At 46.4% G+C, this 17,349-nt stretch overlaps 1 protein-coding gene across 2 annotated transcripts in view; it reads right to left on the minus strand.

Annotated features, from left to right (window-relative positions):
* sh3pxd2aa (SH3 and PX domains 2Aa) overlaps window positions 1–17,349 on the minus strand; it is a 434,682-nt gene that overhangs the window by 352,441 nt on the left and 64,892 nt on the right. For both annotated transcript variants that reach the window (XM_052027259.1, XM_052027258.1), the window contains exon 3: window positions 10,003–10,078. In XM_052027259.1, coding sequence (XP_051883219.1) covers window positions 10,003–10,078 — 76 coding nt within the window. The remainder of the gene's footprint in view (window positions 1–10,002; window positions 10,079–17,349) is intronic.

Raw genomic sequence — 17,349 nt, forward strand, 5'->3', positions numbered from 1 at the left:
CACCCCACCCCCCAGAAAAAGACTGTGTTTTCACCCTGTCTATGCCACTCATGATCTTATCAGGTCACCCCTCAATCTTCTGCATTCCAGGGAATAAAGTCCTAGTCTACACAACCACTCCTTGTAACTCAGGCCCCCAAAGTCCAGGCAACATCCTGGTAAATCTTTTCTGCACTCTTTCTAGTTTAATAACATCTTTGCTATAACACAGTGACCAAAACTGTAACTGCATATGTTTCTACTTCAGAGAACTCCAATCAATTGGTTAATAGAACTTTCCTTTCACAAAACCATGTTGACTTTGCCTGATTATCACTCATGATCAGCAATGCTCCAAAGATTTAGTACAATCCAAATGAAAAAAAGCCCTGCATAAACATCCAAATGCCCAACGACATTCATGGAACATGATAAAGGAGCATCTAATCTCAGTAAATTGATCTGGTAGTTGGGAGTGGTGATAAGTGGAATGATCTATAATTTAAACTGAGCAAGTGGGTTTGAATGATGCACAGAACCATGACTAGCCATTCGTGAAAAGCCTTCATCAAAGAAGAGAGAAGTCTAAATTCACTTTATTAAAGGGTTATTAGAGTTTATGCATAACCCTTTACTATGGTTACAGTATAACCAAATACCATATTGCAAACAAAGAATATGTAATTGTAATTAACTATTCCTGGGTTCAGTCAGTCACACCATACAATTACACACTCAAGCAGTCTTAGCAGTAAAATGAAAGGTTTCTTTACAGAATGTACACAAATATACACTCTGCACTGACAAAACATACATATTTTGAATTTTTCTTCTTGGGCAAGAATGCAATGGTGGCAGATGCCTGTACATTATTCCTTTTATTAGATGCTATTAAAACTAATACAGCGGGGGGGGGGGGAGGTTGCAGCTTGGGAATCCATGTAGAAAGACAGAGGGAAGCAAAGCAGAGACCAGAGCAAAAGTTAGAAAAGAGAAAAGAAAGAGTGGAGTACAGAAAAGTCAAACACAAAGGTAACAGGATTCTAAAAGGACAATGAGGTAAGAGCACTTTATCTGAATGCCCGTAGTATTTGAAACAAGATCAGTGAACTTGTGGCACAAATCAGTACAAAGGGATATGATTTCGTGGCCATCACAGTAATGTGGTTGCAGGGTGAGATGATTGGAGATATATGGCTATATCTCCAGGCTATAAGGTTGGAGATGAGTGGGAATTAAATATCCAAGGGTATCAGGTAATATGGAAGGAATGGCAAGAAGGTAAGGAAGGTGGGGTAGCGCTCTTAATTAAGAATGAGATCAAGACGATAGTGAGAGATGATATAACATCCAAGGAACAGAATGTTGAGTCCATCTAGGAATAGTTAAAGGAAAAAAAATTCACTAGTGGGAGTTGTCTATCAGCCACCAAATAATAACATTACAGTGGCACAGGCAATAAACCAAGAAATAGTTGATGCATGTAAGAAAGGAACGGCAGTTGTCATCGGGGACTTTAACTTCCACATAGATTGGGCAAATCAAGTTGGTCGGGGCGGTCTTGAGGAGGACTTCATAGAATGCATCCGTGATAGCTTTCTAGAACAGCATGTTAGTGAACCTACAAGGGAAAATGCTATCTTAGATCTGGTCCTGTGCAATGAGACAGGTAAAATTAACAACTTTGTAGTTTGGGATCCTCTTGGAAAGAGTGATCATAGTATGACTGATTTTCTCGTACAAATGGAGGGTGCAATAGTTCTATCTAAAACCAGTTCATTATGCCCAAACAAGGGAGACAATAACAGGATGAGGGAGGAGTTGGGTCTCATAGACTGGGAACACAGGCTATATGGTACAGTTGAGAAACAGTGGAAGACTTTCAAAGAGATTTTTCACAGTACTCAACAAAAGTATATTCCAGTTCAAAGCAAGGACAGTAAGGGTGGGGAGAGCCAGCCTTGGATAACGAAGGAAATAAAAGAAGGCATCAAGCTAAAAGCTCATGCATACAAAGTTGCCAAGAGTAGTGGGAAACCGGAAGATTGGGAAAACTTTAAAAAGCAACAAAGAACCACTAAGCAAGCAATTAGAAAAGGGAAGATAGATTATGAAAGTAAACTAGAGTGTAGCGGTTAGCATAACGCTATTTCAGCAACAGCGACCCGGGTTCAATTCCGGCCACTGTCTGCAAGGAGTTTGTACGTTCTCCCCATGTCTGCCTGGGTTTCCTCTGGGTGCTTCGGTTTCCTCCCACATTCCAAAGATGTACGAGTTAGGAAGTTGTGGGCATGCTATGTTGGCGCCAGAAGCGTGGCGACACTTGCGGGCTACCCCCAGAAGACTCTATGCAAAGACGCATTTCACTGTGTGTTTCGATGTACATGTGACTAATAAAGAAATCTCGTATCTTAAAATATAAAAACAGATTGTAAAAGTTTTTATAATTATATAAAGCGGAAAAGGCTGGCTAAAGTGAACATAGGTCCCTTGGAAGATGAGAAGGGGGAATTAATATTGGGTAATGTGGAAATAGCTGAGGCCTTGAACGACTATTTTGTGTCAGTCTTCACGATGGAAGACATGTCTAACATGCCAAAGAGAGATGTTATGGATACGTGTGAGGTGAGGACCTCGATACAATTGCTGTCACCGAAAAGGTAGTGATGAGCAAACTAGTGGACCTAAAGGTAGACATGTCTCCTCGACCTGATGGGATGGATCCTAGGGTACTGAAAGAAATGACAAGAGTTAGAGTAGAGGCGTTTGTGGTAATTTACCAAAATTCTCTGGACTCTGGGCAAGTCCCAGCAGATTGGAAGATAGAAAATGTCACGCCAATGTTTAAAAAAGGATGTAGGAAAAAGGCAGCTAGCTTAGTGTGTGTAGTCGGGAAAATGCTTGAAGCTATCAGTAAGGAAGAAACAATGAGACACCTGGATAGAAGTGGTTCCATCATGCAGACACAGCATGGATTCAGTAAGGGCAGGTCCTGTTTTACGAACTTACTGGAGTTCGAGGATATAATGAGCGCAGTGGATAGAGAGGAACAGGTGGATGTTGTATACTTGCATTTCCAGAAGGCGTTTGATAAGGTGCTGCAGAAAAGCCTTATCCATAAGATAAGGATACATGGAGTTGGGGTAAGGTATTAGCATGGATAGATGATTGGTTAACCAATAGAAGGCAGAGAGTTAGGATAAATGGGCGTTTCTCTGGTTAGCAATCAGTGGTGAGCAGGGTGCCACAGGGGTCAGTGCTGGGCTCACAACTGTTCACAATATACGTTAACGATTTGGAAGAGGGGAACGAGTGTCACGTATCTAAGTTTGCTGATGACACTAAATTGAGTGGAAAAGCAAATTGTGCAGAGGATGTGGAAAGTCTGCAATAAGATATAGATAGGTTTAGTGAGTGAGCAAGGGTGTGGCAGATGGAGCACAATGTTGGTAAATGCGAGGTCATCCACTTTGGAAGGAAAAATAGAAGATCAGATTATTATTTAAGTGGTGAAAGACTGCAACATGCTGTTGTGCAGAGGGACTTGGGAGTGCTTGTGCATGAATTGCAAAAGGTTGGTTTGCAGGTGCAACAGGTTATCAAGGCGGCAAATGGAATGTTGGGCTTTATTGCTAGCAGGATTGAACTTAAAGAGCAGGAAGATTATGCTGCAACTGTACAGGGTACTGGTGAGGCCACACTTGGAGTACTGCGTGCAGTTCTGGTCTCCTTACTTGAGAGGAAAGATATATTGGCTTTGGAGGTGGTGCAGAGGAGATTCACCAGGTTGATTCTGGAGATGAGGGGGTTAGCCTATGAGGAGAGATTGAGTCGCCTGGGACTATACTCGCTGGAATTCAGAAGAATGAGAGGGGATCTTATAGAAACATATAAATTATGAAAGGGATGGATAAGATAGAGGCTGAATGGTTGTTTCCACTGGTAGGTGAGACTAGAACTAGGGGACATGGCCCCTCAAGATTAGGGGGAATAGATTTAGGACAGAGATGAGGAGAAACCGCTTTTCCCAGAGAGTAGTGAATTTGTGGAATTCTCTGCCCAGGGAAGCAGTCAAGGCTACCTCATTAAATACATTTAAGACACAATTAGATAGATTTTTGCATAGTAGGGAAATTAAGGGTTATGGAGAAAAGGCAGGTAAGTGGATCTGAGTCCACTGCCAGATCAGCCATGATCTTTGAATGGCGGAACAGGCTCGATGGGCGAGATAGCCTACTCCTGCTCCTATTTCTTATGTTCTTATGTTCTGACAGTGTTCTTGGATATATATCTGATTGGGCCCTGGAGATTTATCTACCTTCATTCACTTCAAGACATCCAGTACCTCCTCTGCTGTAATGCGGACCATCCCCAAGACATTCCCATCAACCATATCAAGTTCCAAATTCTTCATGTCCTCAGGCTCAACGGGCTAAATGGCCTACTCCTGTTCCTATTTCTTATGTTCTTAACTTGGGGTGGCCATCACACACCAGATGGCACATGGCCTTGACAGAATAAGATCTTTGTCTAACGGCAAGAAGGTCCAAAGTGATTGGAGACCAACTCTGCTACGCAGACATAATGCACACATATACACACTAATGTGGACTCAAGGATATGCACTCTTACACACACCCTGTTCTGGAACCCTCCACCATTGCACATTGTCACTAAATAAGCATCCACGTCCCACTGAAATGGAAAAATGAAAGATTTACAGTGCTCTTAGTAAGTATAGTTTTGTGGCGACTCACCGTCTAGTCAGGCGAACCGGCTCGGCAGTCGGGTTGCGCGGCGTCGGAGCGACGAGGCCCAAGATGGCGGCGGGCCTCGTCTTTCCGAGCGACGGGGAGAACCCGCGCGCGGGAAAGTCCTGATGACGTAGGACTTACGTCATTGCCGGTTTTTTGGGCGGGAGTTTCTCTCCCTTAAAGGGCCCGCACAAGGCGGGAAAATAAACCAGTTCTGTTTGGCAATCCTCCGAGTCGAGTCTTGTTTTATTCCGCGGTAGCAACCGCTACATTGGTGACCCCGACGGTCCAAACAGCTTTTGGACCCGCGAAATGGACGACAGCGCAGCAGCCAACGCAGTGGCCCTCAAGCTGCCCGCCTTTTGGACACTTCGGCCCAGCGTCTGGTTTGACCAGGCCGAAGCGCAATTCCACCTTCGGCAGATCACCTCCGACTCCACGAAGTACTACCATGTGGTTAGCTCTCTGGACCAGGAGACAGCCGCCCAGGTTGGAGACTTCATCCAGTCGCCTCCGGAGGAAGATAGGTACCCGGCTTTCAAAGATCTTTTGATCCGGACCTTCGGCCTCTCCCGTTGTGAGCGCGCCGCCCGCCTGCTTCATCTGGATGGCCTGGGGGACAGATCCCCATCCGCCCTAATGAATGAGATGCTGGCATTGGCCGAGGGACACAAGCCATGCCTGATGTTCGAACAGGCCTTCCTCGAACAGCTCCCCACTGACATCCACTTGTTGTTAGCTGATGCCGACTTCAGCAACCCCCGTGAGGTGGCCGCCCGGGCAGATGTCCTGTGGAGGGCCAAGCGCGAGAGCGGTTCGTCCGTCAGTCAAATCACCAGGCCGCGAGCCCAACGCCTGCCTCGCCCGGCCCCAGCAACCGAGCAGCCACGCCCCAGGAACGCAGACGACGACACGGGTGACCAGCTGTGCTTCTACCATCAGAGGTGGGGTGCGGAGGCCCGTCGACGCCGCCCACCCTGCAAGTCAGGGAAACGCCAGGGTCAGCCGCCGCTGATGGCTACGGCAGCTGGCCGCCGACAGAGCCTCCTCTTCGTTCAGGACAAGAAATCTGGACGGCGTTTCCTCGTTGATACTGGAGCGGAGGTCAGTATTTTGCCCCCGACAGGCCGCGACACTCGTGACAGGCCACCAGGTCCTCTACTCAATGCCGCCAACGGTACAACGATACGGTCTTTCGGCACCCGTACGCTTCAATTACACTTTGGCAGCAGCCGTTTTACCTGGACCTTTACCCTTGCCACCGTCGCCCGACCACTCCTAGGCGCCGATTTCCTTCGGGCCCACAACCTGTTAGTCGACCTGCGAAGGAAGCGGTTAGTCCACTCTAGCACTCTCCGGACCTATCCCCTGGGAGAAATCAGCCCACCAGCCCCGCGCCTGGACTCCATTACCCTTTCTGGCGACGATTTCGCCAGGCTCTTAGCCGAATTCCCATCGATTTTGGCACCTTCGTTTACAAAATCCCGGTCCATCCGGATGACGTCCCCAAAACTGCGATTATCACCCCATTCGGCCTGTTCGAATTCCTTCGGATGCCGTTCGGCCTTAAGAACGCCGCGCAGACCTTCCAGCGGCTGATGGACGCGGTAGGCCGAGGCCTGGACTTCGTGTTCATTTACTTGGACGACATACTGATCGCCAGCCGTAACCGCCAGGAACACCTTTCCCACCTCCGCCAGCTGTATTCCCGCCTCCGCGATTTCGGCCTCACGATTAACCCGTCCAAGTGCCAATTCGGACTTGACTCTATCGATTTCCTCGGCCACAAAATCACCAGCGACGGGGCAACACCCCTACCCGCCAAGGTGGATGCTATCCGCCATTTTGCCCGCCCCGACACAGTCAAAGGCCTACAGGAATTCCTTGGGATGGTCAACTTTTACCATCGTTTCATCCCTGCAGCAGCCCGTATCATGCGCCCTCTGTTCTCGCTGCTGGCTGGTAAGGGCAAGGACATCACCTGGACTGACGAGGCTGCGGCTGCTTTCGTTAAGGCCAAAGACGCCCTGGCAGACGCCACGATGCTGGTACACCCTAGGACTGACGTCCCGACTGCCCTCACAGTAGACGCGTCCAACACCGCGGTGGGTGGGGTACTGGAACAGCTACTCGAAGGCCGCTGGCAACCCTTGGCGTTTTTCAGCAAACACCTTAGACCGCCCGAACTGAAGTACAGCGCTTTTGATCGGGAACTTCTAGCGCTGTATCTGGCGGTCCGGCATTTCCGATACTTTCTAGAAGGCAGGCCTTTCACCGCTTTCACCGATCATAAGCCTCTGTCCTTTGCCTTCTCCAAAGTCTCCGATCCCTGGTCAGCTCGTCAGCAGAGACATTTATCCTACATTTCCGAGTTCACAACTGACATCCAACATGTCTCCGGAAAGGATAATGTCGTTGCTGATGCACTTTCCAGACCAACCATCCACAACCTATCCTTGGGTGTCGACTACACGGCCCTGGCTGACGCACAGCAAGCCGACGACGAACTGCCCAGCTACAGAACCGCAGTCTCGGGTCTGCAGCTCCGAGATTTCTTGGTTGGTCCAGGTCAGCGGACCCTACTTTGCGACGTTGCGACTGGTCAGCCCCGCCCCATTGTCCCTACAGCCTGGCGGAGACGCGTTTCTGACTCGGTACATGGGTTGGCGCACCCATCCATCAGATCTACTGTCCGACTGGTCGCCAGCAAGTTTGTCTGGCATGGCCTGCGCAAACAGGTCAGTGAGTGGGCCAGGACTTGTCTGCACTGCCAGACGTCAAAAATCCAGCGACACACCAAGGTCCCACCACAGCAGTTCGAGCCTACCCGTAGGAGGTTCGACCACATACACGTCGACCTCGTGGGCCCTCTGCCGGTTTCCAGAGGAGCCCGGTACCTCCTTACCATCGTGGACCGGTTCACGAGGTGGCCTGAGGCAACCCCCCTGACTGACATCACAACTGATTCCTGCGCCCGAGCGCTGCTCACGACTTGGGTCTCACGTTTTGGCGTTCCGGCCCACATCACTTCCGACAGAGGCACCCAATTCACTTCCAGTCTCTGGGCTGCATTAGCGAACCTGCTAGGGACGCAGCTGCACACCACCACGGCCTACCATCCTCAATCAAACGGGTTGGTGGAACGTTTTCACCGCCATCTAAAATCGGCCTTGATGGCCCGCCTGAAGGGTCCTAACTGGGTTGACGAGCTGCCTTGGGTCCTGCTCGGCATACGCACTGCCCCCAAAGACGACCTCCGCACTTCGTCAGCTGAGCTTGTATACGGGGCGCCACTAGTTGTCCCCGGGGATTTCATACCTGCCCTTCAGGACCAAGGGGAACAACCCCCAGCAGTTCTACAAAGACTGCGCGAGAAGCTCGGCGCCTTGGCCCCGATTCCCACCTCATGGCACGGTCAAGCCCCTTCCTGCCAGCCCAAGGAACTACGGGACTGTAAGTTTGTTTTCGTTCGCAGGGGCACACCTCGGGCGCCATTGCAACAACCATATGAGGGACTGTTCCGAGTCATACGGAATAACGGATCCACTTTTATTTTGGACATTGGAGGCAGGGAACAGGTTTTCACGGCGGACCGCCTCAAACCGGCCCATTTGGATCTGCAACAGCCTGTCGAGGTTGCCATGCCACGACGCAGAGGCCGCCCCCCTAAGCGGCAGCTGGCACAGCCCACGGACCTTGGGGACTGTCTCGCCGGTTCTGGGGGGGGTTGCGTGGCGACTCACCGTCTAGTCGGGCGAACCGGCTCGGCAGTCGGGTCGCGCGGCGTCGGAGCGACGAGGCCCAAGATGGCGGCGGGCCTCGTCTTTCCGAGCGACGGGGAGAACCCGCGCACGGGAAAGTCCTGATGACGTAGGACTTACGTCATTGCCGGTTTTTTGGGCGGGAGTTTCTCTCCCTTAAAGGGCCCGCACAAGGTGGGAAAATAAACCAGTTCTGTTTGGCAATCCTCCGAGTCGAGTCTTGTTTTATTCCGCGGTAGCAACCGCTACAGTTTGCCATATGTCTAATAACAACCCCTAAGCTGAGCCAATGAACCCTGATTCCAAATCTTTCTGGTCCCAACAGGCACAGCGTGCAGACCCCAGAGTGAGTATTTAAAAGGAGCTGGGCTTCAGTGGAGTGGCCATTTTGGAGCGGTCATTGTGACAGTGGCTGTTGTTGAGGTACAAGTGCTAAGGCTTTGGCATAAGAGGCTCTGGCTCGAGAAGCTGAGCAGTGGTAAAGATCAGAAAAGGTAAGGTCTTTTACTTTCCTCTGTAGTTTTAGTGGTTTAGAGATGGAAGTTACATTCTCCTGCTGCAGGATGTGGGAGATCAGGGAAAATGCCAGTATCCCTGCTGACTATACCTGTGGTAAGTATATCCAGCTGCAGCTCCTGGCTGACTTCATCAAGGAGGTAGAGCTGCAGTCAGACGCGCTCAGGAGCATCCATGATGTTGAAAATATCATAGATAATGGCTTTAGTGAGGTGGTCACACGCAAAGGTGCAGGTAGCAGGTAGTGTGGTGACTACCGGGAAGTAGGCAGAGAGTGCAGGATTCCCCTGTGACCATTCCCCTCACTAACAAGCATCTCATTTGGATTCTGTTGGGTTGGGTGGATGGGTGGGGGGGCGGAGGGAAATGGCCTTTCAACAGCCACAACCAAGTTTGTGGCACAACGACTGGCTCTGATGCACAGCAGGGGAAGGTGGAGACAAGAGCGCTGCAGCGATAGGAGACTACATAGTTAGGGGAACAGACAAGAGATTCTACAGCCACGAATAAGGCTCTAGGGTGGTGCGTTGCCTCCCGGGTGCCAGGTTCAAGGATGTCTCCAAGCAGTTGCAGAACATTGACTGCTTTCAAAGCAGAGATTAATAGATTTCTGGATACTGAGGTACTCAGGGGATATGGGGACAGGACAAGGAAATGGTGTTGGGGTACAAGATAATATGATCTTGTTGAATGACAGAGCAGGCATGAGGAGCTGAATGTCCCAGTCCATCAAATCAAATAGGAAACTTATTTATTGATACGGCATAAATACATTTAAAGGGAAGATAAATGAACATAGAGTAAGCTGATAAAATTATGTAAAAAAAAGGGAGGGAGTAAGCTTGTACGCAAACGCTGGGCTGATGGGGCCCATTGTCTCCAGGTGGTTGTGGGCCAGTTGTGCCAAGCTGTAGGGAACACAGATACGTATCTACAAATAGCACAAAAGATTACTTTGCAGGAAGCAATAGATGACTTTAGCAGCTACTCACCAGGCAAGAAAGGGATGCAACGCAGTTTGGGATCTTTCTGTCCTCCTTCAACGGGAAACTTGTCTAGGAGCTGCATCTGCAGTAAGGAAAGGACAAGGCTTTATGATACAATTCTATATATAATCTCAGAATCCAATCTACACCAAGAACATTTTATTAAGTCACGGAATCAGATTTTAAGTACGAAAAAAAGCTTCCCTTTCCCGTATTTCCTCTTTAATTTTATTTCATCCTCCTCGGTGTCATCCACTTAAATTTCCCTCAGAGGAAGCAAAGAAATTTGCCTCAACATCCCAGTGACAAATCTCTGGATAATCTTTTCAAATGAATTGGTGAATCCAGCTCTGTATGACACTTTGCTTTAGTAAGATGCTTCACCAAAGCCCTTACATAAACTTTTATTGTTCCTGGCACAGATTTCTCCAATGTCTTCCTTTCTGGCTTCCAAATTTCCATAAACTCACTTGGTCCAAGATGCAAATATCTTGCCCCATCTTTCAAAACTTCCCATCATCACTGATTTGGATCAACTGCCTGACAGCTAAAGTTCTCCATCCAAGGCTTCAACTTGCCACAGTTCTGGAATCCCTCCCACTCTATGTCACCTTCTGTATTGTTCAATCCAGCTGTAATTTTAGATTTGCTATATTAGTGAAAACAGTGGCTTGTGGTCTACTCATTGGCATTCCCACCTTGTCACTTTTCTCCCATGGTCAAAATCTTTCAGCTGAAATACTAGAAGCTTAATCAAACCCTTCTGTCATGGCTTGCTGTCTATTTCTTCACACTTAAGTGCCTTAAGGCTTTTTCTGTTAAAAACCTAGTTGTTGGTTGTACCATGAAAATCTTTTTGTTCACAAAGGTAGGCACCAACAATGCCCAATGAATGGAAGACTGACCCAAGAAGGACTGATACACATTGATGTATGTGTGGAACCTAATGCCAGTTCAAATTAACAAAAAATCAAGATAGGTCAAGGGGGTGTACAACATTGCAACTTAAAAGATATATTTATTGATACAGTAGTGTTAAAACATAGAATTCTTGGCTTACTAAATAAAGGCAAACAGTGCAGATGCGAGGAGGTTATGTTAAAATGTGATTATGCCATAGCTGTACCATTTTGATCACTTGTAATTATTGCATTTAGGAAGGATATGAAATTCCAAGAGAGGATGCAGAAGAGATTTACTAGAATGGGTCCAGGAACAAGGGATCTCAGCTACAAGGTTCAAATGGAAAAAATAGGGATTTTTCTTTAGAGCAAAGGTTGCGATGATATTTGATAGAGATGTACAAGATCATGATAACAAATCACAGAAAAACTGAGTACACCCATTGGCAGGTTCAGGGAGCAATAATCACACATTCACAGTGAAGGACAAAAGACATGGGCGAGGAGCGTGAAGAAAAATATAAACTGCGGCCCTTGCTTTTTGTCATATACTTTAATGTTTTGAGTATGAAAGTAGGAGATATGATTAGTAAGTTTACATACAAAAATAGCAGTGTTTTGATAGAGGATAGTCTGAGTACAGAACGATATTGATCAGTTAGTAAATTGGGCAGAGCAATGGCAAATGGAATTTAATCCCGATAAGTGCAATGTGATACGGAGAGTGATGAACTGTGGGGAGTGATAAACTGTTTCTACTCTCCACAAAATAGAAACAATTAATTGGAGCTTACAAAGGGGAACAGGATAGGCACTTGAGAGAAAATAATTTGCAAGGCTAGAGAGAAAAGTCACGTGAATAGAACTGACGGATTGCTCTGCACAAAGGCAGCGTGGATGTGATAAGCCAAATATGGCCTCCTGTGGTAAAAGTTCTATAATTCAGTGAAAGCATTAATTTCTCCCTACATTTGATGTTTCCAATGTGACATTATTCTTTCTTGGAAATACAAGAATTCCCAGAAGAAAAAGACTAGGGATTGATTTAGTCCTCCTTTTATGCTGTAATCCACATTATACAAAAATGCAGATTAATGTGCTAAACAAGAAGCAAAATACCTAAAGTAAAAATAGAAAATGTTAGAACAGTCAGCAAGTCACACAGCATCCACAGAAGAGAAAGAGTCAATGTTTCAGGTCAATGACCTTTAATCAATGGGTCAATAAATCTTAAAAGTCTGTTCAATATCAGTCCCTTTGATAATAGTCTGAGAATCCCATACTAAGCTCAACAAGCCACCTCAGAGCACGCAGAACTGGTATGGAAGCATCATTCTCAACTCTAAGGAATTGAACTAAGAAGACACCTGATTGTGTTTCACTTGTTCTTTTAGATATGTAAGATCAAGTGAGCCAAAATGCAAAAGAGCCTTCTTTATCTAGATCTAATCAAATAAAGCAAACTTGGTATTGGTACTGGTTTATTATTGTCACTTGTACCGAGGTACAGTGAAAAGCTTGTCGTACAAACCAATCATACAGGTCAATTCACTACACAGTGCAGTTACATTGAGTTAGTACAGAGTGCATTGATGTAGTACAGGTAAAAACAATAACAGTACAAAGTGTCACAGCTACAGAGAAAGTGCAGTGCAATAAGGTGCAAGGTCACAACCAGGTAGATTGTGAGGTCATAGTCCATCTCATTGTATAAGGGAACTGTTCAATAGCCTTATCACAGTGGGGTAGAAGCTGTCCTTAAGTCTGGTGGTACGTGCCTTCAGGCTCCTTTATCTTCTACTCGATGGAAGAGGAGAGGTAATGTCCCGGGTGGGTGGGGTCTTTGATTATGCTGGCTGCTTCACCAAGACAACGAGAGGTAAAGACAGAGTCCAAGGAGGGGAGGCTGGTGTCCGTGATGCGCTGGGCTGTGTCCACAACTCTCTGCAGCTTCTTGTGGTCCTGGGCAGAGCAGTTGCCGTACCAAGCTGTGATACATCCAGATAGGATGCTTTCTGTGGTGCATCTGTAAAAGTTGGTGAGAGTCCAAGGGGACAAACCAAATTTCTTTAGCCTCCTGAGGAAGTAGAGGCGCTGGTGAGCTTTCTTGGCTGTGGGATCTATGTGATTTGACCAGGACAGGCTGTTGGTGATGTTCACTCCCAGGAATTGGAAGCTCTCAACTCTCTCGACCTCAGCACCATTGATGTAGACAGGTGCATGTACACGGCTGTACAATCCTAATCTAACACCATGGTACATAATCTCATGGGGTACAAGATCATTAACTGGGAAACTTTGCTTTTTGATGCTAAGATTCATAAGTACAAATTATTTTCTTCTATTTAGAGACACACTACAATTAGGTTATTATGGTTTTCATGACAGCCAGTTTTTAAATTTTGCCTCGAAAGGCCAAAAATAACAAACACAAAATGTGTTTTGATTCATATTCTATTTTTTCAATAAGTAGGTTATAGGAAAGTTACTTAGACAGTACTGCATTTATTTGAAAAAAGCTGAAATCATTCCTAGCCTTTTGAGACAACAGGAAGTCTGCATTGGTAATTATGGAAATCTTAAATGCACAGCAGATGGGGATCATTTATTTCTTTTTCAACCACTTAAAAAACTTTTAGATCTGCAGACATCCAGAAGGGTAATACTCAATTTTGATCAAAACCAATGGTACTCAACAAAAGCCAGCATACAACTGCAATGATCAGAATGTGGACAGAAACCAAATATTGGTATTGGTGTTGGTTTATTATTGTCACTGGTACCGAGGTACAGTGGAAAAACTTGTCTTACAAACCGATCTTACAGGTCAATTCATTACACAGTGCAGTTACTTCAAGTTAGTACAGACTGCATTGATGTAGTACAGGTAAAAATAATAACAGTACAGAGTAAAGTGTCACAGCTACAGAGAAAGTGCAGTGCAATAAGGTGCAAGGTCACAACAAGGTAGATCGTGAGGTCATGAGGTCATAGTCCATCTCACTGTATAAGGGAACTATTCAATAGTCTTATCACAGTGGGGTAGAAGCTGTCCTTAAGTTTGGTGGTACGTGCCCTCAGGCACCTGTATCTTCTACCCGATGGAAGAGTAGAGAAGAGAGAATGTCCCAGGTGGGTGGGGTCTTTGATTATGCTAGCTGCTTCACCAACAGAACGAGAGGTAAAGACAGAGTCCAATGAGGGGAGACTGGTGTCCGTGATGCGCTGGGCTGTGTCCACAAGAACAAGAACAATCAACAAGAACTCACTGTTAATTGTTTAATTTATTGCAACTGTATGCAAAAGGCCAGTAGATTAACCAAATTGAAATACTCAGGTCATAATCTGCAATCAAAAAGCAAAAAACATCTCACACAATATCATTTTTTAAATCATGTTCTCACTTATCTCCCTGCATTTACATCTACTCCAGACTGAGTAGCTAGGTTTGAATGAGTATTTCTCTTCAGTATTTACCCAGGAAAGGGACATGCAGGACACAGAAATTGTCATAAACATGTTAGGGCTTTTTGAGATCAAGTAGGAGGTAGTGTTAGGTCTCCTAAACAGTATAAATGTGGATGTCACCAGAGCCCAATGGGATATAACCCAGGTTACTGATGGAGGCAAGAGAGGAAATTGCTGGGGCCTTGACCAGTACCTATGCATCCTCTTTGACCATGGGTGAGGTCCCGAATGACTGGCGAGTGGCTAATGTTGTTCCTTTATTTAAGAAAGAAACAAGGGAAAATCCAGGGAACTATAAACTGGTGAGTCTCACATCAGTTGTAGGGAAATTGCTGGAGAAAATTCTTAGAGATAGGATATACGAGCATCTGGAATCCAATGGCTTGATTAGGGAAAGCCAGCATGGCTTTGTGCAGGGCAAGTTGTGTCTTACTAACCTGGTTAAGTTTTTTGAAAAGGTCACGAGAGAGATTGATAAAGGTAGAGCTGTGGATGTCATCCATATGGACTTCAGTAAGGCATTTGAAAAGGTCCCACATAATCAATTAATCAAGAAAGTGCGGATGCATGGAATTAGTGGAGAATTGGCTATGTGGATCCAGAACTGGCTTGCCCTCTGTGGTGGTTGAAAGGACTTATTCAGACTGGAAGCCTGTGAGTAGTGGTGTTCCACAGGGATCTGTACTGGGATCTCTGCTGTTGTGATGTACATAAATGACCTGGATGAGTATGTTGATGGGTGAGTTAGTAAGTTTGCAGACGATACCAAGATTGGTGGAGTTGTGAATAGTGTAGAAGACTGGCAACAGATACAGTGTGATATAGATCAGTTGCAGATGTGGGCAGAGAAATGGCAGATGGAGTTTAACCTGGTTAAATGTGAGATGTTGCACCTTGGTAGGACTAATGTCAAGAGGCAGTACACTCTTAAGGGCAAGACACCTAACAGTGTTGAAGAGCAAAGAGACTTTGTGGTGCAAGTCCATGGCTCACTGAAAGTGGCTGCACAGGGAGATAGGGTGGTTAAGGCGGCTTATGGAATGCTTGCTTTCATTAATCGAAGTACTGAATATAGGAGTGAAGAAGTTATGATGCATCTCTATAGAACTCTGGTTAGGCTGCATTTAGAGTATTGTGTGCAATTCTGGTCACCTCACTGTAGGAAGGATGTCAAGACTTTAGAAAGGGTGCAAAGGAGGTTTACCAGGATGCTGCCTGGATTAGAGAGCACGTGTTATCAGGAGAGGCTGGACAAACTTGGGCTCTCTTCTCTGGAGTGGCGGAGGCTGAGGGGTGATCTATTAGAAGTGTATAAAATTTGAGGGGCATAGATAGGGTGGACAAGCAATATCTTTGTCCCATTATTGAGTGATCCAATACCTGAGGGCATGCATTTAAGGTGAGAGGGGGAAGGTTAGGAACAGATGTGAGGGGTACATTTTTTTTTACTGAGAGAGTGGTGGATGCCTGGAAATGCATTGCCTGATAGGGTGGTGGAGGCAAATTCTTTGGGAGCTTTTAAGAGGGGCTTGGATGGGCACATGAATGAGAGGAAAATAAAGGGATATGGACATTCTGTAGGTAGGAGGGATTAGCTATGTCGGCACAACACTGTGGGCCGCAGGGCCTGTTCTGTGCTATACTGTTTTATGTATGTTCTACGTTTAACAAGGCTTCACCACTCAGTCACCACTATTTGCATCATTCAGTCTCTCATGGTCTTCACTCTATTACAAATCATCCTCACAGTCAGACAGTGCAGCGACATGACCTTTGACCCATTATGTACATGCCAACTATCAAATACTAACCTCTGATAATCCCATTTACCAGCATTTTGTCCCTAGCTTTCTATGCCTTGGCAATTCAAATGCACATCCAGATATTTTCTCCTCCATTTACATTCAAATCATTTGTGAAAATAACAAATTATAAGGGTCCAAGCACCAATAAGTGCATTACACAACTGGTCACAAACTTCCAAATGCAATAGCATAGTGATTGGGCTTTGGCTCAACGGGCTTAGGCGGTAACGGGCGAGGCGAGATCCACTTATCTATTATTCTCTTCAGCATCATGAGGCAGAGGCCATCTGCAACAACACTGGTGAGTAGCTAGTAAGTAAAGGTAAGGCTTACTGTTATTGTTATAACTTTTAAGTAGACTACAGCTAGGTAGGGAAAAAAATAGTTCAGATGGAGGGCAAAGTGATGTGCTGCAACTGCATGATGTGGGAGCTAGTGGACCCTGCTGTGGAGCACGGTGACCATATCTGCGGTAAGTGCATGAGGCTGGAGGAACTTCGGCTCAGAATTGATGAACTGGAGTCGCAGCTTCAAACACTGCAGAGCATCAGGGAGGGAGAGAGATATGTAGATGCTGTGCATCGGGAGGCAGTCACCCCACTTAGAGCAGGTACTTCCAGGGTCCAGGAGACAGAGAGATGAGTGACTGTCAGGGGAGATAAAGAAAAGGGGAACAGGCAGACAGTGCAGAGGACCCCAGAGGCTGTTCCCCTCAATAACAGGTATTCCGCTTTGGATGCTGTTGAGGGGGATGACCTACAGGGATCAAGCAGCAGAAGCCAAGTCTCTGGCACTGGGACTGGTCCTGCTGCTCAGAAGGGAAGGGAGGAGGAGAGCAATAGTGACAGGGAACTCGATAGTCAGGGGAACAGACAGGAGATTCTGTGGATGTGTGCGAGAATCCCGGATGGTATGTTGCCTCCCAGGTGCCAGGGTCCAGGATGTCTCTGATCGGGTCCATAGCATTCTTGAGTGGGAGGGAAAGCAACCTTAAGTTGTGGTATATGTTGGTACCAACAACATAGGTAGAAAGAGGGATGAGGTCCTGCAGAGCGAGTTTAGGGAGCTAGGCAGAAGGCTGAAGAACAGGACCTCAAGGGTAGCAATCTCAGGATTGCTGCCAGTGCCACGTGATAGTGAAGGTAGGAATAGGAGGAGATGGCAGATGAATGCATGGC

Source organism: Pristis pectinata, chromosome 12 (genome assembly GCF_009764475.1).
Source record: "Pristis pectinata isolate sPriPec2 chromosome 12, sPriPec2.1.pri, whole genome shotgun sequence".
Taxonomy (NCBI): Eukaryota; Metazoa; Chordata; class Chondrichthyes; order Rhinopristiformes; family Pristidae; genus Pristis; species Pristis pectinata.